The 23,814-nt window shown below is 42.6% G+C and overlaps 1 protein-coding gene and 1 long non-coding RNA gene across 2 annotated transcripts in view; one reads left to right on the top strand and one right to left on the bottom strand.

The window, feature by feature from the left end:
- prrc2c (proline-rich coiled-coil 2C) overlaps positions 1 to 23,814 on the bottom strand; it is a 75,613-nt gene that overhangs the window by 3,501 nt on the left and 48,298 nt on the right. Inside the window, exons 21-31 of the mRNA XM_034180412.1 lie at positions 23,540 to 23,797; positions 19,060 to 19,152; positions 12,785 to 12,886; positions 11,135 to 11,306; positions 10,738 to 10,956; positions 7,067 to 7,188; positions 6,831 to 6,985; positions 3,323 to 3,554; positions 3,097 to 3,207; positions 2,116 to 2,310; positions 1,915 to 2,015 (exon numbers count right to left, since the gene is read on the bottom strand). Coding sequence (XP_034036303.1) covers positions 1,915 to 2,015; positions 2,116 to 2,310; positions 3,097 to 3,207; positions 3,323 to 3,554; positions 6,831 to 6,985; positions 7,067 to 7,188; positions 10,738 to 10,956; positions 11,135 to 11,306; positions 12,785 to 12,886; positions 19,060 to 19,152; positions 23,540 to 23,797 — 1,760 coding nt within the window. The remainder of the gene's footprint in view (positions 1 to 1,914; positions 2,016 to 2,115; positions 2,311 to 3,096; positions 3,208 to 3,322; positions 3,555 to 6,830; positions 6,986 to 7,066; positions 7,189 to 10,737; positions 10,957 to 11,134; positions 11,307 to 12,784; positions 12,887 to 19,059; positions 19,153 to 23,539; positions 23,798 to 23,814) is intronic.
- On the top strand, positions 15,946 to 17,560 carry LOC117519115. Its single transcript, XR_004563179.1, has 3 exons — positions 15,946 to 15,956; positions 17,227 to 17,231; positions 17,369 to 17,560. It is a non-coding gene; the product is annotated as an uncharacterized LOC117519115 (long non-coding RNA).

Genomic DNA, 23,814 nt, shown 5'->3' with positions numbered 1-23,814 from the left:
TTTTTTTTAACATCAATCGTTTCATCATGAGTTTGACTCACAGATCGCCATGTGGAGCTCTGGTCAAAAGAAGGGGAAAAAAAAAGTTTTCTGAAGAGCACAATATTTGTGACTTTTTTTTTAGTCCCTGCAAAGGTTTTTGTTTTATCTTTTTTTATTTATTTATTTTTCAAGGGTGTCAGTTTTCTATGCTTAAAATATCCAGTAAAAGGTGTTATTTGTCTGCTGATTTAGCTGACGCTGTCCATCAATGACGGAGAAACGCACGCGCACACACCCACCCAAAATAAATCCAGACGACTCTTTAGCTCTCTCTCATGAACAGTGAGACATATCACGGCAAAACACTCAAAAACCAAAAAGTGGCAGATCTCCGTGGAAATGTGACATCATCTGTCGTGCACAAACTCTACGAGACAACACGCTCAAGGGCCGCTGAAGCGGTTACACAGAAAAGTATTTTCGTTTTCGTTTCGTTTCCGTGTGGCGATAAGGTACCCCAGAGAAAGAAGGTTGTTTTACTGAGCACTTTACTGGAGAAGACACTGACTATGTTTACATGCAGCCAATAACCCTTTCATAACCGGAATATTAGCAATAACCCGGTTGAGCACGGCCATGTAAACACCTGCAAAAACCCGAATATGCTCATATTCCGGTTTTTAAAAACCCGAATAAGACCCCTGGGTTACTCCTTTTCTAACCCGAATATCAGGTCATATAAACGCGCATTGGGATATCCACATAGAAAGGAACATTATTTTGTCTTCTGCGCATGTCCTATCTGCAAGGAATCTTGGTCTTTTGAGTACGGCAACTACTTGTATGCAGCGCGCGCAACCCACCGGACACCACAGAAGCAGATGTAAACAGCGCATTGTGTTCTGCGCCCTTATCAGGCGGGCCAGTCGGCATCACCGCGATTGCTCTGCATCCGATGTGCTTACTGTGTCTGCGAGCTCGGTAAGTGCCGCAACGGGCCACTCACACCGCCCCCCTCTCTGCTGTGCGGAGCTGCGCCAACAGGTACAGAGACTACGCTCGCTGTTTTGATGCGGAGGCAGCCTGCAAGGATAGATTTCTTGTAGAAAAAATCCACAGCACCGCAGGGTCTAGGTATACCACAGCCGCAGAGCTCAGCGGCCATGACTTGGATTCTTTGCGGGTTCCGCATCCGTACCCCCGGAGGCAGTGAGTGAAGGGACAGCACACGCATTGTGCTCTGTGTGTGTCTGTTTATAATCTTCTCGCCCAGAAGAAAAAAGTGAGTGTTTACACAGGAGAGAAAAGTGAGAAAATGTTAATGCCTGTTTGAGAAGAGTGTATAAAGTGTGTAATGAGGGGTTTTACACGAAGCAGGATTTGCACGAACGCCAGACCAAATCAAGCACCGGTGGAAGACGTGTCTCTCTGTTTAGATAGGGATATTCCAAATGATACCAATGACCATGTACACAGGAGTAACTGCTTAAGCATGTAAACGGGTTATTCCTAATGATTCAGAAACCGGAATATTGACCTTAACCCGAATATTAATGGCATGTAAACGTAGTCACTGTGACCACACTGATGTAGTTTGACGTCATGGTCCCTAAGATAGCCACATTTGCGTTCAGACTGCGGCAAATACCGCTCAAGGTGGGTTGAGTCATAAAAAAACAATAAGGCTTAAATCCAGTTTGCGCCATTTAGACCAATAAAAGACTTATGTGGCTTCAGCAGGATTGCAAACCTCAGTCTGAACAGGGTCTCAATTACTCATACTACCTTGCCACAAATGTGTGCAGTATGACCCCCATTAAATTCTTCAGGTAGGAAATCAAACCCGTTTGGCTTGTTGGTTGTGTGTGAGAGAGTAAGAGAGAGAGAATGACAGTGAGTGAGTGAGTAAATGAGCAAATTTGTGGCTGGTACCTGTAAGGACTAGAGGTGGGTGTGGTGCTTCTGGCACTAACAGGTGGTGTACCAGGCTTCACATCCATCCCACTGCCAAATAATTTCAGATCCATGTCCATCTACAAGGTGTCAACATGGAGAGGTCACAGTTTAAACTTCCCTATTAAAAACAAAATAAAAACAACAAAAAAATCCCTAATCTCCTTAACACTGTGTTACCTTGCTGGTGGGAGGCTGCATCATGTTGTGGTTAGGACCCATAATGCCTCTGTATGGCTGGGAGACTGGTGGCTGTCTGCTGATGTTGGGAGGTTGTGCCTGGGGAGGAGTGGGAGGCAGCGCCAAGAGGGGCTGACCTCCACCTGAGCCAAAGTTTGGCAAGGACAGCTGGGAAGCAGGCAGAGGAACTGTAACCTGAAAGACAGAATACATTGTAAAAACATACCAAACTAAACCTTAAACCATTATTCAGTTATCCAGATATCTGTCAATTCTGAAAAAATTCACAAGTTTGGGGAAAAAAGTGCAATGATCAACCCTCAGCTTTGAAATTTGTCCTCTGCAGCCACAGTCTGGTGCAAGTTTTACCATAGAGCTAGATATAAATACAGCTAATTTTGAATACTTTCTGCTAAAGTATGCAAGACTGATGCACAAATTTATAAAATGTTGTATGCACAGACAGACTTGTGCATTGCTGTAACTCACTGAATGCTCTCAAGCTTAAACTGCACATTATGAAGATTAGTGACTCCTGCTCAAAGCTTTATTTACGTACTGCTTCATTGTTGAATGACTGGCTTACATTGTTTTGGAGGAGTTCCAGCCCTCAAGTGATGGCAGACAGCTCCTCATGGTGGCACATGCGAATACATATGTGGTACGAGGGAGTCAGTACTCTAATGCATTATCTTTTTTTTAATGTCCTCTACAAAGATGTGTGCAGCACATTCAGTCAATCCTCCATGTCTCACAAACAATGGACCTGAACACCGATTTTGTCCACACCCCTTAATACTTGTGACATCAGAGCAACTCTGCAACAGGTTAAAACAAAAGCACAGGTAGTTTGGTGCTTTTGTTCACACTATTGCAAACTTAACCGTTTTAGGCATTTTTGGGTTCTTGAACCATTTTCTAAAGGATTTTCTCGACTAAATAGTTAACAGAAATGGACCAATTTTATTCCATGTCCTTTACCTGTTGCATTGCAGAACTGGGAGACTGGGTGTTGCTATAGTAACTACTCTGGCTGTGCTGTTGTACTTGTCCTGAGTACATGTTTGAATGTTGATTTATTCCCTGTCGAGCCTGCATAAGAGAGAGAAATATTATAGAACTATTCACATTAGATAAATACAAAGGTACTGCTGCAGACTAGCATCTGAAGTTGGTGTGAAATACTTGCTGCAAGTAGCTTGGGTACCTGCAGCAGGTGAGTATCAATGAGCTGGGATCCTCCCATACCAGAGGGCTGGTTGAGCTGAGGTTCAAACAGAATGGGAATATGCTGAGTGGAAGAAGGCTGCTGATAGGCCAGACTGGACTGAGGCTTTGCCAGCTCAGGTGCCTGCACACCAGGATAGCTGTGCAGAGACGGTCCAGATAACATCATGGACGGCTGTGACAGGCTGCTCTGCATGAATGCCTGCTGAGACCTGAGAGGACAGAGTTGGGCAGCAGGATCAGACAGCTGGCACAACAGCTGTGACATACTAGTTGCTTGCATATTTATTATACTGGTGGCAAATAAATGTTTTATGGTCAAATACATGAATACGTTGGAGGTCAGGTTGCAATTAATTTCTTCATGTACATATTTATATATTGTGCTTCCACTGTGTGATGTTTCAGTGAAATTTACCCACCAATGACTTTTGCTTATACAGTGCATCCGTCAAGTATTCACAGCACTTCACTTTTTCCACATTTGTTATAGCCTCATTCCAAAATGGAAGAAGTTCATTTTTCCCTCAAAATTTATATATATATATATATATATATATAAAAACCAACAACAAACAAATCACATGTACGCAAGTATTCACAGCCTTTGCCATGAAGCTCAAAATTGAACTCAGGTGCATACCGTTTCTACTGATCATCCTTGAGATGTTTCTACAGCTTAATTGAAGTCCACTTGGGGTAAATTCAGTTGAATGGACATGATTTGGAAAAGCACACATCTGTCTACATATAAGGTCCCACACTTGACAGCGCACATCAGAGCACAAACCAAACATGAAGTCAAAGGAATTGTCTGTAGACCTCTGAGACAGGATTGTCTAGAGGCACAAATCTGGGGAAGGGTACAGAAACATTTCTGCTGCTTTGAAGGTCCCAATGAGCACAGTGGCCTCCATCATCCATAAAGGGAAGACGTTTGAATCTGCCAGGACTCTTCCTAGAGCTGGTCACCTGTGTAAACTGAGCGATTGGGGGTGAAGGGCTTTAGTCAGGGAGGTGACCAAGAACCCGATGGACACTTTGTGAGAGCTCCAGCATTCCTCTGTGGAGAGAGAGGAACCTTCCAAAAGGATAACCATCTCTGCAGCAATCCACCAATCAGGCCTGTGTGGTACAGTGGCTAGACTCCTTAGTAAAAGGCACATGGCAGCCCACCTGGAGTTTGCCAAAAGGCACCTGAAGGATGCAGACCATCAGAAACAAAAGACTCTGTTCTGATGAGACAAAGATTGAACTCTTTGGTGTGAATGCCAGGTGGCATGTTTGGAGGAAACCAGGCACCATCCCTATAGTGAAACATGGTGGGGACAGCATCATGCTGTGGGGATGTTTTTCAGCGGCATAAACTGGGAGACTAGTCAGGATTGAGGGAAAGATGAATGCAGCAATGTACAGAGACATCCTGGATGAAATCCTGCTCCAGAGCACTCTTGACCTCAGACTGGGGCAAATTTAGCAAGACAAGGACCCTAAGCACACAGCCAAGATATCAAAGAAGTGGCTTCAGGATAACACTGTGAATGTCCCTGAGTGGCCCAGCCAGAGCACAGACCTGAATCTGATTGAACATCTCCGGAGATATCTGAAAATGGCTGTGCACGACACTCCCCATCCAACCTGATAGAGGTTAAGAGGTGCTGCAAAGAGGAATGGACAAAAGTGTCCAAAGATAGGTGCACCAAGCTTGTGACATCATATTCAAGAAGACTTGAGGCTGTAATTGCTGCCAAAGGTACATCAACAAAGTATTAAGCAAAGGGTGTGAACACTTAGTTTTTTTTATGAGATGGGAAAAAAATATTGTTTTTTGGAATAAGGCTGTAACATATAATGTGGAAAGAGTGAAGCACTGAATATTTTCCAGATGCACCGTCTGCCTTATTAACAGATCTTGTGTGCACCTCCCCAAACCTTTGTGTGAGGTATGATTTCTCAAGACAGGAATACAGTATTTTTCATGATGTGGAGCAGAGAATCAAACACCCACAGTACAACCCCTGGCAAAAATTATGGAATCACCGGCCTCGGAGGATGTTCATTCAGTTGTTTAATTTTGTAGAAAAAAAGCAGATCACAGACATGACACAAAACTAAAGTCATTTCAAATGGCAACTTTCTGGCTTTAAGAAACACTATAAGAGATCAAGAAAAAAAGATTGTGGCAGTCAGTAACGGTTACTTTTTTAGACCAAGCAGAGGAAAAAAAATGGAATCACTCAATTCTGAGGAAAAAATTATGGAATCACCCTGTAAATTTTCATCCCCAAAACTAACACCTGCATCATATCAGATCTGCTCGTTAGTCTGCATCTAAAAAGGAGTGATCACACCTTGGAGAGCTGCTGCACCAAGTGGACTGACATGAACCATGGCTCTAACACGAGAGATGTCAATTGAAACAAAGGAGAGGATTATCAAACTCTTAAAAGAGAGTAAATCATCACGCAATGTTGCAAAAGATGTTGATTGTTCACAGTCAGCTGTGTCTAAACTCTGGACCAAATACAAACAACATGGGAAGGTTGTTAAAGGCAAACATACTGGTAGACCAAGGAAGACATCAAAGCCTCAAGACAGAAAACGTAAAGCAATATGTCTCAAAAATCGAAAAATGTACAACAAAACAAATGAGGAATGAATGAGAGGAAACTGGAGTCAACATCTGTGACCAAACTGTAAGAAACCGCCTAAAGGAAATGGGATTTACATACAGAAAAGCTAAACAAAAGGCATCATTAACACCTAAACAGAAAAAAACAAGGTTACAATGGGCTAAAGAAAAGCAATCGTGGACTGTGGATGAAAGTCATATTCAGTGATGAATCTCGAATCTGCATTGGGCAAGGTGATGATGCTGGAACTTTTGTTTGGTGCCTTTTCAATGAGATTTATAAAGATGACTGCCTGAAGAGAACATGTAAATTTCCACAGTCGATGATATGGGGCTGCATGTCAGGTAAAGGCACTGGGGAGATGGCTGTCATTACATCATCAATAAATGCACAAGTTTATGTTGATATTTTGGACAATTGAAAGGATGTTTGGGGATGATGAAATCATTTTTCAAGATGATAATGCATCTTGCCATAGAGCAAAAACTGCAAAAACATTCCTTGCAAAAAGACACATAGGGTCAATGTCATGGCATAGGGTCAATGTCAATAAGCAGATCTGATTTGATGCAGGTGTTAATTTGGGGGATGAAAATTTACAGGGTGATTCCATAATTTAGTGATTCCATATTTTTTTCCTCTGCTTGGTCTAAAAAAATAACCGTTACTGACTGCCACAATCTTTTTTTCTTGATTTCTTATAGTGTTTCTTAAAGCCAGAAAGTTGCCATTTGAAATGACTTTAGTTTTGTGTCATGTCTGTGATCTGCTTTTTTTCTACAAAATTAAACAACTGAATGAACATCCTCTGAGGCCGGTGATTCCATAATTTTTGCCAGGGGTTGTATGTGTTACCTATAAGGTTGCAAAGAAGAACTGAACAGGTCCTGTGGCTGGGAGACTGGAGGACCAGCGCCGAGTCCTAGCTGGGCCTGGTGAGTGTGTTGGTGTTGAGGCTGCCCTTGCAGTGGGGCGTAGATTGGAATAGGAATCTGCTGCACTGCTGTCGGCTAGAGGGTAGAAAAAGAAAGCTAAGTGTACTCAGTATTAAAGCTTTTCTGCAATATTTTCCTGAACTCTGAGATCCCCACCTGTGAGAGACCAGGCTGGAAACCCTGCTGCTGTGCAAGGGAGGGGGGAGCCAAGCGTGGATGGGGGGTGCTGAAGAGGTGGCTAGTGTCCATATAGAATGCTGGAATTTGAGCTGCAGAACCTGAATTCAGAAGTTTTGATAGAAACAGGGAGAGGAAAATCAGTACACTGTGATGCAAATATTAGACCACCCATGTGGTATACAAGTTTTTATACTCTAATTTTTTTTTTCCATGACACGAGAGCTGCCACTCCTAGTGGGGAGTATGGGGGACCGCCCCCAGAAAACTTTGAAATACTACATGCAATTTGGTGCAATTAATACGCTAAATAAGAACTATTTCTCAGTCCCATTTTCCTGCTCATTTTAGTTATAAAAAGCATATTTTCCCTTATTGGCAAGATGGCAAAGTGTCAGATGGATTAGAATGCAGTGTTACCATTTCATAAAAACATTCACACTGAACTGTTACTGTTCTCTCTCTACATTTATCTAAATATTTGACTTCAGCAATTTTTGCTTTTGTAACAACTGATAGTGTCTAAACATGAACAAAACTAAAATTTGATACAAGTAAAGCTGCACCTACTGTGTTCTCAGGAACACCAGCTTGGGTTTAACTTTGATTCTTATTCAATTCTATAAATGCAAACACAGTAACATGGATTGTTTTGCATTCAGTGTTGACGTCAGCATTTCTGGGATACTGATAATTTGTGTGTCGTGCAAAACGATACACAAACGTTTATCACACCAGTACTTGACTTCTACAAGCATGTTAAATGTTTATATGTTCTTGCATATGAATATTTCACACCCATGTAGCAGATGAAATCCATAAAATGCACATTTAGCAGGCTAGCTCAATAAATAAAATAAACATATCCAGTTTGCAAAGGAGACAGTTTGAAGTAAATTCAAGACAGATTTTTGTTTGTGTGAAATACCTTCAACAACATCAACCGACAACAAAAAAACATAATATAATAAGATCAGACTTAGTGGAAGTGTCAGCTTTTCTATACAAACATGATACAAACAAAAGTTGGGTCGGCCTTTTGGTACTTTTTGCTCAAACCGGTCCTATTTGAATATAGTCCTGATGAACTTTAAATCATCTCCCTGCAACAGAACAACATTTCCAGCCATTTGTCTTGTAATTTCATCATGATGCAGAGTTCATCAGTAAAATCTGTAACAGCGTCTCTCAATGGCTGACGTGTGGACGAGCAGCGGCACGTTACATTTAACCTTCTGTCTCGGCTCAGGATGTGAAAACGAGAGACTTAAAATCCACGGTGATGTCTCAGAGACTCTTCCAAACAATTTTACAAATACAAGCATCACGAAATAGACCACAGACTACTGTATTTTCCGCACCATAAGGCGCACCTAAAAGCCTTAAATTTCCACAAAAATCGGCCATGCGCCCTATAATCCGGTGCGTCTTATGTGAGCACTGAATTCCAAAATCTGTAAAAACGACCGACGTCTTTGACCGTCGGAATATTGGACCATTTCCCGCTGACACAAGGACGTAATACGTAAAGTACGTACGCTAGCAGCGTAGAGTACGTACCCTGGCAGTGATAAACCAATCGGAGAACATTACGTAATATGTAAAGTACGTACGCTGCCAGCGGTAAACCAATCAGAGAAGAGTCCGTGGTACATACACTTACCTCCGCCACTCCTCCGGTAGTTACCGTATACTACAGGTATCCTGCAAAGCAACATTTGTTTGTCTAAGGACCCCCGAAAATGGCGCCAGCGAAGAGACATGCTTACGAGGCACAATTCAAACTGCAGGCTATCAGTTACGCGGTTGTTCATGGGAATAGAGCAGCTGCGAGAGGAAACAAGAAAATGAACTGCGCCAAGTTAAAAAGACAAACGGAGTTTCCGCGGAAACAAAGCGAGGTGGCCACAGCTAGAAGACCAGCTGTTCAATTCAGACACAGAAGATGAAGACTTCGATGGATTTGTGACAGAACCATAATAAAAAATAATGTGAGTACTATATTGTTAAATACCGATAGTTCAGAGTTGTTAAAAAGTTCTAAAACTCACCATTTTGCTTCCGTGACTTTTTTTTTTGTAGACTGTATGTTTTAGCGTGCGCCTTTTGTAAGGGTTAAGTACCCGCTAATTGAGGCGTGCGCCTTATAATCCGGTGCGCCTTTTGTAAGGGTTAAGTACCCGCTAATTGAGTGCGCGCTTTATAATCCGGTGCGCCTTATGGTGCAAAAAATACGGTAAATCCAACGAGGGTCAGGAAAACAAAAGTAATCCATGTTGCAGACCGAATGGTCCCCACTAAAAATCGGCCCGCCCTGCCTTCACTGCGCATGCATCATCAGACGTGGTTAAAACTGCACTCCAGTTATCTATCTCAGTGACAAATATCTGAAGCTTTTGTGCAACTATCATTTCCACATAAATTCAGCATTATTTCATCATAAAAGACGGAGGAAGTGATCAGAACGCCACAGCAGCACAAGCTGCTAGCAGTTGCATTCACTGCACCTCCGTCACCGATTTTGCCTTGTTTCTGCTTAAAACTGCCTTGTTTCTGCTTGGAACTGACTTCAGAGGTTTTACCTAGTCAACTGATGGTTAATAATCACAATCCATTTGATTGCTTTGGGTGAAGAGACTCCGTCTCCGATGTGCTGCTGTGGTCTGAAATGATGCATGAGCAGTGGAGGCAGGGCGGACCAATTTTTAGAGGCGGACCATTCGGTCTGCGACAACAGAAATGTTTACCATTGAAGTAAAAACCCAGATTACCAGGAATTCTCAGAAAACTTCAATCACTGTCCAATAGTCATATCATAGCAAAGTATTGTGATATGGATCGCATTGTGCGGTCCTTGCTATAACCCAGTCCTACAGATGACTCAAATTAGCCCCCCTGTGAAATTTAACATTTTGTTCAAGATTTACCAAATGAATCTTTTCCAAAGATTGATTACTCCCTGTAACTTAATTTTGTTAAATAACTTTCTAACCAGTTTCTTACTTTACACATCTTATAATTATTATAAAGGGAATTTACGCTCACCTGGCTCAGCTAGTCCTGTAAATTAATATCTTTGAACCTACGCACGACACAGTTTGCTGCATCTCCAGTTAAGAGCTCCATAAGTGTTCCAGAGAAAAGAGGCCAAGCTTATCTAAAATGTGTAATTAATTTTTGAGGTCCAGCATGATTGGAACAAACCATTACCATGTAACTACTTGACAAGACTGAATACAATGTGTGAAAGCTACCACCTCGGCCTATTGATCAGATGACACCAGAAATTTATCATTTATTTACAGTACCACCCAACTTAAATCGACTCAGCTCTCCTTAAGAATGTAATGAGCTGCACTTAAAGATGCCTGAGGAAACTTCTATGGAATGGCATTGGAATAATCCCAAATGTCACTCCCGTATACAGATGAGGACAAAATCATTACGAAATTACTCGTTTGTCAAGATTTTCCAAGTGCTTTTTTTTTTTTTTTTTTAAACAGCAAGGAGTTTTCAACACAGTATTTCCAAACATCAGTTTTATTTGGGATGTATTCATTAGTTTACTTTGCACCCAGAAACAAAATTATTTCACAATAACCAAAAACTACTACTGTGCTCTAAGTTGTGGAATTGTTTTTTTCTCTCACCTGCTGCAGATTGAGACACATACACCTGCGGGGTCTGCTGCTGTTGGGGTAGAAGAGGAGGCACACATCCGAGCTGAGAGAAGCTGTTACTGCTGCTACTACTGGATGAGGACAGGCTTCCACCCTGTAGCTGCTGAGGTTTCACCTTACAGATGTTCGGGGGGTCAGAGGCTGTGGTGGTTTTGGTACTGAGGGATGATGTTGTGTAAGTACTAGAACCTGCAGGGCAGAAATCAATTCAGATGTCAATATGAACACTTTGAATTCTTGATACTATGGACAGTGAATGACAAACCACACAGACACGTCAGTGTGCAAAAGAAGCATTAAGACAAACGAGCTGACAAGGAGCAAAATGTAGAAGCTACACAGTTCATACAAGAGAAAGTTATGTTACCTGATAGTGAGGTACTGGGTGTAACAGAAGCCACAGGGATCTGTGGCATAGAGGCTGAGGAGAAAGAAGAATATGAGGAGGCACAGGAGGTAATGGGTGAAGAGGATGATGTGACTGGTGAATTCTTCTCCAGACTTGGAGAGTTCTCCCATGCTTTTCGAGCCGACTCCATCTGAAGAACAGAAATGACTGAATGAGTGTACGTGATGATTCTTTAAGTTAGACATACATTTACATACACCTCAGCAAAAAAATAAATAAATAAATAAAAAAGTAAAAAAAAAAAAAAAAAAAAATCTAAAAAGAAGGAAGAACACGAACAGATCATCTTGATCAGAAAGGAAAAGACCCTAAACAAGCAAGGTTTTGATTGTGGGAGAAAACCAGAGCACCTGGAGGAAACCCACACAACCCCGGACTCAAGTTGGTTGCTGTGTAAATGTGCCCCAGAGACACTCCAGCACACAGTAACAGGATGCAAGCTGGAACAGCGTACACTGAGGGGCAGAGCTAAATGTCAGGAATTGTGCACAGGAACATCTGCGCTGCATACGGATTAGAAATTCCCTAAGTTCACATGGGACACACTGCTGAAGGTGGTTGAAAACGACAGGGCTAAGGTCCTGTGGGACTTCAAATATTAGACAAGTAGCTGCTAGCCAACAAACCAGACGTGGTGGGTGACATGGGAAAGAAGACGGTAGTTGTGATTGATGTGGCAATCGCAGCTGACATCAACAACAGAAAGAAGGAGCACAAGAAAATCGAGAAGTACCAAGGGCTGAAGAAACAAGTGGGGCAAATGTGGAAGGTAAAGTCTAAAGCAGTCCCAGTGGTAACAGGAGCACTAAAAGTGGTAACCCCTAAACTGGATGAGTGGCTCCAGGATATTCCAGTCACAACATCAGAGGCCTCTGTTAAGAAGAGTGCAGTCCTAGGAACAGCTAAGATACGGTGGCAAACCCTCAAACTCCCAGGCCTCTGGTAGAGGACCCGAGCTTGAGGAACACGTATACCACCCTCCCCAGTGGGGGAGGGGGAAATGAAAAGAATAATAGTGTCTTTAAAAAGTGAGCAAAGCTCAAAATACTGATAACAGCTTTTATTTCCATTCACACAAATGCAATGGGAACACTACACTTTCTATTCCAAATCAAAATATGTTGAAAATTTATCAAATTTGTCATGACTTTACAGAAGGTGACCAACTCCAGATATTCACACACTGCCCTTGTCACTGGTTGTGTAATAAGCACTTTTTAACTCAGGGACATGGATAGAGGAAGGCAAACAAAAGAGGAAAACCAGGATTCGTCCCAGTAAATGTTTACAGTCTTACATATTTGACTGGGGCAAAGGCAGGGGGTCCAGGGGCCACCTGGGGTCCAGGGGCCACCTTGGCCCCAGAAGCTCAGAGATTTTGTAAGAACTCTGGTACATTCTCCTGCATTTTTTGGGGGGTTGAACCATTTGCTTTTCCCTACCTGTATCAGCATAAATTTGTATCTTAGAGATCTGCTTAGACATTAGCAGGCATGAGAATGAGAAATATTGAAAAATCCTGAAACTCAGCTGGGGATCTTGGCCTGCCGTAGCACCATAAATGGTACTTACCAAGGTGAAACTTCCAAGAATATAACGTGCGATTACCTTTAGTGTCAGGTCAACAGTCGCAGGTGAGACGGTGCTGAGGCTGGAGTTCTGCTGCAGAGTCTCTCTTCGAGGGAGAGGCAGTGAGTGCGGAAGTGCCACCTAAAAACAAAATGTAACGTCAAGTGTACAGAAATAGACAGGTACTGCTAAACAACTCTGTAGAACAGAACTGCTTTACTTTAATCCAGATGGGTGTAAGGGGAACTACTGCATCAGCATACTTCCAAACAAGGCAAAATAAAATGATCAAAGTGCCCTGTAAAGTTGGCACATGTAATGAATAAACACACATCTCAATTCTTCTTCTCTTTAATAAGAACAGAATGGCCATTAAACACCTAGTCTCATAGTGCCACTGCACAAAACTAATATTTTCAACAAAGAATAATGTTTACAAATTTCTGTTTGCAAGGTTGTGCAAAGGACATCAACCATAACTGGAGTGATGAATTTATGTCCCAAAGACTGCTGACTGAAACATTAGGTCTTGGCTGTTGTCTGTACAAAGTAGGGCTGCAACAAACGATTATTTGGAACAACGATGAATCTGATGGGGTTTCGACATGATTAATCGGATTAGCGGGGAATTTTTTTTTTTAAATGTGCCAGGGAAACAATTTTTATCTCCTTCCATCACTTTATTTAACAACAGAACATTATTTGAAAATGTAAAATACTTGAGAAATCAACACATCGTCAAATGGCACTTGGCTGAAATATAAAATAAAGAATACAACAGTTTATAATAAAGAACAAAAATAATTATTTCAAAAGACACTGCTTTATCAAAGTGCTGAGTTGCCATAAAACAACATTGAAACATAAATGTTATAAAATATATGGTGAAAAAAAGAGGGATTTTTGTTGCTGCAAATGAGCAATTAGCATAACCAGTTAACCATAAAACCTAAATCAAAAACTGTAGCCTGACTCATATGTGCAACATTCTCTGTATAACTTGTAAACTATGTGGTCATTTCACAATGACACATGCGACTCATGTCTCTTTCTCTAAAACTGTATTGTAGCATTATTAGTTATTATTACTATTATTATTGTTGCTATTATTATATAAATAAAATAAAATACATTTGACTCTTTTACGACAACAAACGCTGAGCCATTAATTATTATACAGAAAATGAATGCACAAACATGCTGAAAGCAGCTTAATGCTAACTTTAACATCGAAAACGCCATAGACATGCTAACGCGTGAGCATCGGCGTTAGCATAAAATACATTTATCACCTGTTTCAGAAGACCATAACAGGTCAGTTATAACATCAAAAAGGTAAATATTCCTCATAGACATATGCTCTTTGGGGTTTTAGTGGAGAAAAATTAAGATAAAGCAAAATAAAACAAATGAAACCAACGAAGCACTTCTTCATTGGTTCAAGATTCAAAGCAAAGCTCAGTTGATTATAAGGAAGAAACGAAACATTTGCGGTAAAACAAAGTTATTTAGCAACTAATCGATGACTAAATTAGTCGACAACTATTTTAATAATCGATTTTAATCGATTAACTCGATTAGTTGTTTCAGCTGTAATAGACAAGGCCTAGGGTTCCCCCTTGTGCCAGTTTGTTGTGGGCCAATTGATAATCCAGCATCACATGATGATGGATTTGGAATCTGTCAACACTGTATTGGAAATGTGCAAACAGTGGATGTAACGATACCTGACAAAACCGTAAGAACTGTATTCCTAGCTTTAAAAATCTCAATGCATTTAATAAGCCACACTTATTATGAAAATTTACATCTGTGTGCAGTGGAGCAAACTGTAAATAGAATTATTATATGTTATTATATATATATATATATATGTATTTTTTAAACATGGATGTCAGCTTTATCACTTCATTTCTGTTCAAATATTGATCATTACTGTGGAAACATGACTTTCTGTAATAATTTTAATTGCTGAGTCAAGCTTTGTATAATAATTTGTCACAGTCTGTTTTGATGTCTTCTGCCACCGTCTGTGTTGTTGTGTGTGAAAAGTAATTCTAATCCAAATACATTTGTTCCGCAAATCTGATAATCGTGTGAGATTTCAGACCATAAAATATCGAGCAGACGGTGGCAAAATATTCAATCTTTTCACATTTGATGTATAGTAGAGGACCCTCCTATTGAGTTCGTGACCAATTTTCCGGGAGCAATTTTTTAATGCAGAGTCTTGGAGACTGGGCCAAAATAAGAGATTTTAGCTGGGGTATCTTTCTCAAAGTGTGGACTTTGACTGGCCTAGAAAATTCATCTTGGTGTCTAAATGTATGTTTTGGAGGTCCAGGAATTCATTTCTGACCTAAAAAGTAATTTATACGGAACACCAGAGGCAAAAATCAAACATGGCTGCCATAATGGCTACCGTAAATAGGAAAACGGGTATTATGCTCCTATTTGATACTACCATATTTTCAGCACCATAAGGCGCACCTAAAAGCCTTACATTTTCACAAAAATCGGCCGTGCGCCCTATAATCCGGTGCGCCTTATGTGAGCACTGAATTCCAAAATCTGTAAAAACGACCGACATTGTCTTTGACCGTCGGAATATCGGACCATTTCCCGCTGCCACAGGGACGTAATATGTAAAGTACGTACACTGGTAGCGTAGAGTACGTAGGTTGCCAGCGATAAACCAATCAGAGAAGAGTCCGTGGTACGTACATTTACCTCCGCCACTCCTCCGGTAGTTACCGTATATTACAGGTATCCTGCAAAACAACATTTGTTTGTCTAAGGACCCCCGAAAATAGCACCAGTGAAGAGACATGCTTACGAGGCACAATTCAAACTGCAGGCTATCAGTTACGCGGTTGTTCATGGGAATAGCGCACCTGCGAGAGGAAACAAGAAAATGAACTGCGCCAAGTTAAAAAGACCAAACGGAGTTTCCGCAGAAACAAAGCGAGGTGGCCACAGCTAGAAGACCAACTCAAGCAATGGGTCATTGAACAAAGAACAGCCAGGAGAAGCGTCTCTACAGTCACCATTCGCCTGAAGGCAAAAACGATAGTGATGATGATGTTTGATGGCGAAATTGCCCAGCTGTTCAATTCAGACACAGAAGATGAGGACTTCGATGGATTTGTGACAGAACCATAATAAAAAATAATGTGAGTACAATATTGTTAAATACCGGTAGTTCAAAGTTGTTAAAAAGTTCAAATAAACTCACCGTTTTAGCGTGCGCCTTTTGTAAGGGTTAAGTACCCGCTAATTGAGGGTGCACCTTATAATCCGGCACGCCTTATGGTGCAGAAAATACGGTAATAGGGATGTAATACCTCAACGACAGGGTGTCAGGGTGTTTAGTCCAATTTTGTATGTTACAAGCTCTAACTTGTCTGTATATTGAGATATTCAAGATGGCGGCCAAAATGGCTACCACATATGGCTACAGTTATTTTCACTATGAATGATAGTAATACATGGTTTTGCTATAATTTGTCCATTCAGAGGACCCTTTCACATGTACTGCTCATTCATGTCAGCCATGTACAAGAGGTTTCAGGAATCAGGCTTGTCAGATCTGTTGGTAGCAGCTGGAGTGATTGCTGAGGGATCAGTGGAGCAGGGCCTTTGAGGAAAACATTACAAGCGAGGAATGAGATGTCTCTGGCTCATGTATGAAGCCCTCATGAGATGACTTGTGAAACTTGCCATGGAGAATGATGAGGATTCAATCTGATGATGTCAAAGCAAACCTGCAAGTACGTCAGGATTCAGCAACTTCAGCAGAATGAGGTACCGGAAGAAGATCGTATGAGCGTATGAGGTACCGGAAGAAGATCCTGAACTCGTGAACATGGTCACCCAGGAACTGGAACAGTTGGAAACCAGTGACAGTCCCATGGCAAGATTCTGGCTAAGCTTTCTGGTCATGACTGAAACTCTGATGATGAACTTCCATGTCTTGCGAACACATGATTGGGATGCATTCAAGGCTTCTGTCAGCTCATGATTCCTTGGCTGCAAGGGTTTGACAACACTAACTACGGAAGGTGGTTAGTTGAGTTCTGGCTGGAGATGGAAAGTCTTCCAGAAGACAAAGCTCACTACATGGCAACTGGCCTGTTTGCTCAATCCATGACATGCAAGCCCTACTCGTGCCTGCCTCTAGACCTGTGGATTGAAATGACCATGAACAAAGGCTCCAAGCTGAAGGCTGGTTGGCTAAAGATCTTAAAAAATAAGATGCTGTTCACTCACACCCGCACTGTTAATATTGTTAACAAAGTGAGATCTTCATTGTGTGATATTGCCATGTCTACTGAAAATGAACAAGCACACAGCGAGAATGCCAAGACCAGATGGCAGGAGGATGAACGAGCTGTCCAGGACATCATCATACAACTCTATGTTCTAAGTGGCTGTGATAAGACTTCGGTATTCTATGGCCATGGAAAGCTATCTGTGTTCAGCAAAGGTTTGTGCAACAAAGCTAGGGAAATACTGTAGTCTGTGGGAAAGTCAGTTCCTGCTTCACAAGACGTCCTGGACAAGACAGCCTTATTCATCGTACAGTACATCTACGGTGACAAATCCAGCAAGACACTAGGGCAGGTGAGTGCTTTGAAGTGGAAGAGTCTCAAAAAGAAATCAACATCAAGAATCCTCCTGACAGAGACTCCCACAACCTGAAAGTGCAGAGTTAACTACCAGTCTCATCTCTTTCTTTACTTTCACATGAAAGAGCTGATCCCATCACCACTAAACAGTGGTTGGAAACTTGACAATGGTAAATGTGTCTCCCTTAGATACACAAAGCCATGCCTACCCAAAGACCTTCTGGGATCCTTGCAGGACGTGGTTGAAGATGACACGTCTGATTAGAGACGATGATTACAGTGACAGAGGATTTTTGACTGTTTTGTAACGATGATTTTACCTGACTCGGAGAACTCTGAACCTGACATATTGATAATGAGAGTGTATAAATCTTGTTTGTTATTATAAAGTTGTTACATTTCTATCTAGACTGTTACATTTTATGTGCTATGAACTTGGTGTTACACATTATTGTATGTAAAAGACATCAATGGTTGAAAAGAAATGAGACTTTTACATTTAAGTATGACTATCCACTTCATGTTCATTGAGATATGCCAAACTTGTCAAAAACATGTGCTTTTATCACTCATGGGGAGGGGGGGATAACTGTAGCCATCTGGCCATATGTGGTAGCCATTTTGGCCACCATCTTGAATATCTCAATATACAGACATGTTAGAGCTTTGTAACATACAAAACTGGACTAAACACTCTTAAAAACCCTGTTTTTGAGGTATTACATGCCCTATTAGTATCAAAGAGGAGCATAATACCCGTTTTCCTATTTACGGTAGCCATTATAGAAGCCATCTTGGATTTTTGCCTCTGGTGTTCCATATAAATTACTTTTTAGGGCAGAAATGAATTCCTGGACCTCCAAAACATACATTTAGACACCAAGATGAATATTCTAGGCCAGTAAAAAGTGAAAATAAGGTACATCATAGATTTTTGGCAGCCATTTTGAATAATGCCCCCTGGTGGAGTTAGCCCACACTTTTGAGAAAGATACCCCAAGCTAAAATCTTTTATTTTGGGCCAGTCTCCAAGAATCTGCATTAAAAAATTGCTCCCGGAAAATTGGTCACGAACTCAATAGGAGGGTCTTCTACAAGTATTACTCCGCACCCCGACTGCGTTACTGCGCAAGTGTCAATAATGGCGCATCAGCTGAGAGTGAGAGAAACTGGCGGGGTGACAACTATGCTGAAATAAGTGGATTTACGATACCATACAAAAGTATTAATGTGGATTCTGATACAGAATTAGTCAATGCAGCTGATGAGATGGAGAACTCTGTGGACCTGCTCACAGAATTTCCAGTTTGGCACGAAGATGCTGTTGCTACGGTAAGCTTTGCTGACCAAATTACTTACAGAAAAATAAACTGTGCAAATGATGGAATTGGATTAGAATAACCCCCTTGTGTCTGATGATATAAGGCGGCTGTCTGAGAAGTTTAACAAAAGCGCTGAGCTGGAGCACAAAAAACAAAACAACAACAAAAAAAAAAACAACAAAAAAGGAACCCACTTTGGGGGTGTGGAGTTTAAGAGGCTAGGTGGAGAGGTTTTTTTTCCCCTCAAGGTGGCTGCATATATACCATTCTCTTTGAGAGCAACTGGGGTGAGGGAGATGCTATATAGACACGAGACCAAAAATGGACAACCCCTAAATCCCCCGCCAGTATAATGTGTACTCACATTGGCAACTAAACTCTCTTCCATTTTGTTTCCTCCTGCTGGAACACCTTCAGCCAGGGAGGATGAAGGGGTGGTGTAGTCTGTTACAGACTCCTGAAAACAAAACAGAATAAATCCATTTAGGATACACATGGCCACAGTTTTATTGGCGCAGTGGTTATGACAAGAATATTTGTGAAGCCTCACACAAAACACTGATGAAGGTGTAGGAAAAGTTTGTCCTTAAATCTCAGGTGGATTTGTAAAGACAAACGAAAAACCCCTTAAAAAACATGAATTATACTTACTATCGGCACTCTCAGAGCAAATATGGCATCTGCAGAGCTCAGTCTGTGCAATTTAAAGCTATTCATATCGAAACATAGAAAATTCTTCTTTAAACTTTGATGGTCTTTGATGGATATGTTGAATTTTATGCTTTTCTATGCACAAAATTTCAGCTATTACATTCCGCTTTGTGGTACCAGCTTGTGACTGGTGCACACACTGGAGACCGAGATGTCTGTCTTTTTAACCTTTCTGAAGGGTATTCAGACAGGATCATGACAGTGAACATGGTGAGCCTGCTTCATCTTTTGGAGGCCCATGCCTTAGCAGCAGCCTCCCTCCCCACCAAACGCCAGAACGGGGACCTGATGGCCAGAGAGCAGCTGTCTGCTGCCGGCACAGACTCCAACTCATCAGCGCCTGGATGGCAGTGATGATGCCATGGGTCCCTTCGTCATTCGACACTTGTGCACATTGCCGGAGGGTCAGTGGTACAGCTTTTGTCAATCACAAACCGCTGAGTTTTGCCACAGTGGAAGTGGCTGAGCCCTGGTTCGCACGACAACATCGACAGCTGTTTGATATCTCACAGTTCCCCACAGACATACAGCATGTTGTGGGAAAGATGAACTTGTTCGCAGACTGCCCACCTCGCTAGACTACACCTGCATGGCAGCTGATCAGACCACTGACCCAGAGGTGCAGGCACTTAGGGCTGTGGGCACTGGGCCGCAGCTGACAGACACCACTTTTGGTGAGGGGGGTACCAGGCTGCTCTGCAATAGCACCACAGGGCAGCCACGACCCCCCGCATGGACGTGACGGGCTCAAAAAGGACGTTAAAGACTGGGTGAACCCCTGAAGCGATTGTCAACACTCCAATATCCACTGTCATTCCAAAGCGTCCCTGGCTCGTTTCCCTGTCCCTGACCGGAGAGTTGATCATGTTGGTCTCACAGGCCCCCTGCCTTCCTCCCTGGGTTTCCCACACCCCCCCCTACAATGGTGGATAGGATCACCTGGTGGCCGGCAGTTGTTCCGTTGACAGCTGCAACAATGGCTGCGATGGACGGGACATTCATCAGCACGGCTGCTGCGGCACTCATGCCTGCCCACACCTTCCATACACCTGCGCCGCTCTCAAAACATGTTGGGGAAGACGATTGGAACAATCGTCTTCATCAACATGTTTTGGTCATCCAAGGAAAGACATTTTGCCTGGATGCCTGTTTTGCCAACAAATCATACAGTTTTGATGATAATTCTGAAGGAACATGACCTTTATACAAAGCAACCAAGATAAACTTTGGGGAATGATCGTACACAGACTGAAAGACTTTGTAGGATTTATTACAATTTTAATGGGTTCTGGGTTTTTTGTTTGGGTGACCCTGTATTTTATTTCAGTCACTATTTATGCAAGATGAACCACATTAATCTCTCAAATCTGGCTCACTACACACAACCACAGTCACGGGGAAGACTGCTGACTTGACAGATGTCAAGAAGACACTAATGGACACCATCCAGAGGGAATTATGCCACAGACTGTCAATGCTGAAAGCCTTGGCTGTTCAGAGTTCTGGATCCAAGCATAGTCATGGAAAGTTGACTGGAAAGGAAACGTGTATTCGGAAAAGATACAGAAGCAACATGACCGACCACAGCCTGGAGATGATTTCCCAGCAAAGCCGATTCCAGAACTTGGGGGAAATTCAGAAGGGGTGGACTGAGGCTGGAGCCAGTGCATCAAGAGCCAACACACACAGGTGTGTTCAGGAAATGGGCTACACGTGTTGTATTCGTGGTGCCAAGACCAGAGAATGTCAGAAATGTCTTACCTGGCGTAAGGAGAAAAAGAACAAAGCAATGCTCAGAAGTCCAAAGTTGTCTTTTCAGATAAAAGTAAATTTAGCATTTAATTTAGTAATCAAAGTCCCAGCGTCTGGAAAAAGAGTGTAGAGAGACAGAATCCAAGCTGCTCGAAGTTCAGTGTGAAGTTACCACACTCAGTGATGATTTAGCGAAATGTCACCCACTGGTGTTGGTCCACTGCGTTTTATCATGTCCAATGTCAACCCAGCCGTCTACCGTTTTAGAACACCTCATGCTTCCGTTTGCTGACAAGCCTTCTAGAGATGTTAATTTCCTTTTGCAACAGGACTTGGTATCTGCACACAGTGCCCAAACTACTAATAACTGGTTTGCTGACCACAGTATTACTGTATTTGACTGTACCTATAGACAATCCCTCACAGATTCTCTATGGGGTATTGCCAAGAGGAGGATTAGAGACACTAGATCCAACAATCCAGACAACCTGAAGGGTGCCATTAAAGGAACCAGGACTTTCAGAACACCTCAGCAGTGATTGCCTCCACACCACACCTCACTGATGCAGGAATTCATTCAGAAGGAGCCACAACCAAATACCAAGTGCATAAATGAGCATACTTTTCAGAAGCTAGACATTTCTGAATTATAACTTTTTTTATATTCTAATATTTTGAAATGTGCATTTTCAATTTTTTTTGTGGCACTGTAGGCTGTAATTATCACTCATCTTCAACCGCTTATCCGGGATTGGGTCATGAAGGCAACAGCATCAGTAGGGGACCCCAGACTGGGTTTCCCAAGCCACAAGGTACTAACTCCTTCACTAGGGGCAAGACCACATTTTCTACCCGGAGTAGGCAATCCATCGGTTTTCCTGCTGAGAACCATGGCCTCAGATTTAGAGGTACTGATCCTCATCCCAGCCGCTTCACACTCGGCTGTGAACTGATCTGAGTGTTGGAGGTCACAGACCGATGAAGGCAACAGGACCACATCATCTGCAAAACGCAATGATCAGACCCTGAGCCCACCGAACTGAAAACCCGCCTCCTCCTGACTACGCCTTGATATCCTGTCCATGAATATCACAAACAGGATGGATGACAAGGCAGCCCTGGCGGAGGCCAACCCCCACCGGAAAACAAGTCTGACTTACTGCAGAGCAGCCGAACAAAGACTCTTGTTTTGTGAGTACAGAGATTGGATGGCCCTGAGAAGGGATCCCTTCACTCTTGCAGCACCTCCCATGGGTACCCATACGCCTTCTCAAAGTCCAGAACACATGCAGACTCGATGGGCATACTCCCAAGCCCCCTCTCGGATCCTTGTGAGAGTGAAGAGCTGGTCGGTTGTTCCACAACCAGGATGGAACCCGCACTGCTCCTGCTCAATCTGAGGTTCAACTATCGGGTGAACCCTCCTTTCCAGCACCCTGGAGTAGACTTTAGCAGGGAGGCTGAGTAGTGTGATGCCCCTGTAATTGGCACACACTCTCTGGTCTCCTTTTTTAAATATGGGGACCACCACCTCAGTTCACCACTCCTTAGGCACTGCCCCAGACCTCAACGCAATATTGAAGAGACGTCTCATCCAAGACAATCCAGCCACACCCAGAGCCTTCAGCATTTTTGGACGGATCCCAACCCCCTGGGGCTTTGCCACTGCAGAGTTGTTTGACTATCCCAGTGACTTCCACCAGGGAAATTGATGATAATCCCACATCAGCTTCGAGCTCTGCCCCTACTATAGAGGGTGCTCCGGTCTGATGCAGGAGTTCCTCAAAGTGTTCCTTTCAGTGCTGGATTACATCCTCAGTTGAGGTCAAGAGAGTCCCATCCTTACTGTAGACAGCATGGATGGTGCCCCGTTTTCCCCTCCTGAGGTGCCTCACAGTCCGCCAGAAGCACCTTGGTGCTGACTGAACGTCCTTCTCCATGGTTGCTCTGGATTCCTCCCACACCCACTGCTTTGCCTCCCCCACAATAGAGGCTGCTGCCCTTCGGGTCTGTCAGTACCTTGCAACTGCCTCCGGAGTCCTCCGAGATAACGTATCTCGAAAGGACTCCTTCAGTCGGCCGGTTCCCTGACCACCGGTGTTCACCATGGTGTCCAAGGGTTGCCACCCCTTGGAAGCCTGTTTGGCTGCAATTATCAAAATTTAAAAATTACAAAGAATTTAGTCTCTATGTGTTGAGACTAGAATACGTAAAAATTTCACTCTGAAATATCTGACATTTTTTTTTTTTTTTTTTTTTACTTTTTCACAATATTGTAATTTTTTAAGATGTACCTGTACATAGTTATCCAGTTATTTCATCCGAACATCCAGTGCAAAGTCTATAAGTATATGCTAAGACAGTAATTCAGTGACACGTACCTTAGTGTTACTATTATACTCTGCTGAGGGGACTGTGATCATGCCTTCTATGTCTCCCCCAAGTTCTGGTACTGTGGCATCACTGGTGGGAGGACTGGCATTTGTGGCTCTATTGACCCCTCCTCCAGGCACCCCTGCTTCCAATCCCTCATTTTCTCCTCCACGTGCATCTTTGGCTTTGCGGTTCTTCAGAGAACGCTCTTTACCAATGGGCCCTGGTTTGTACTCCTTGGTTTCTACTGGTTCCATCTCAGGAAGCTAGGAAGAAAGAGGGA

Source organism: Thalassophryne amazonica, chromosome 10, assembly GCF_902500255.1.
Source record: "Thalassophryne amazonica chromosome 10, fThaAma1.1, whole genome shotgun sequence".
Lineage (NCBI taxonomy): Eukaryota > Metazoa > Chordata > Actinopteri > Batrachoidiformes > Batrachoididae > Thalassophryne > Thalassophryne amazonica.
This window is presented reverse-complemented; position numbering and strand designations above follow the sequence as displayed.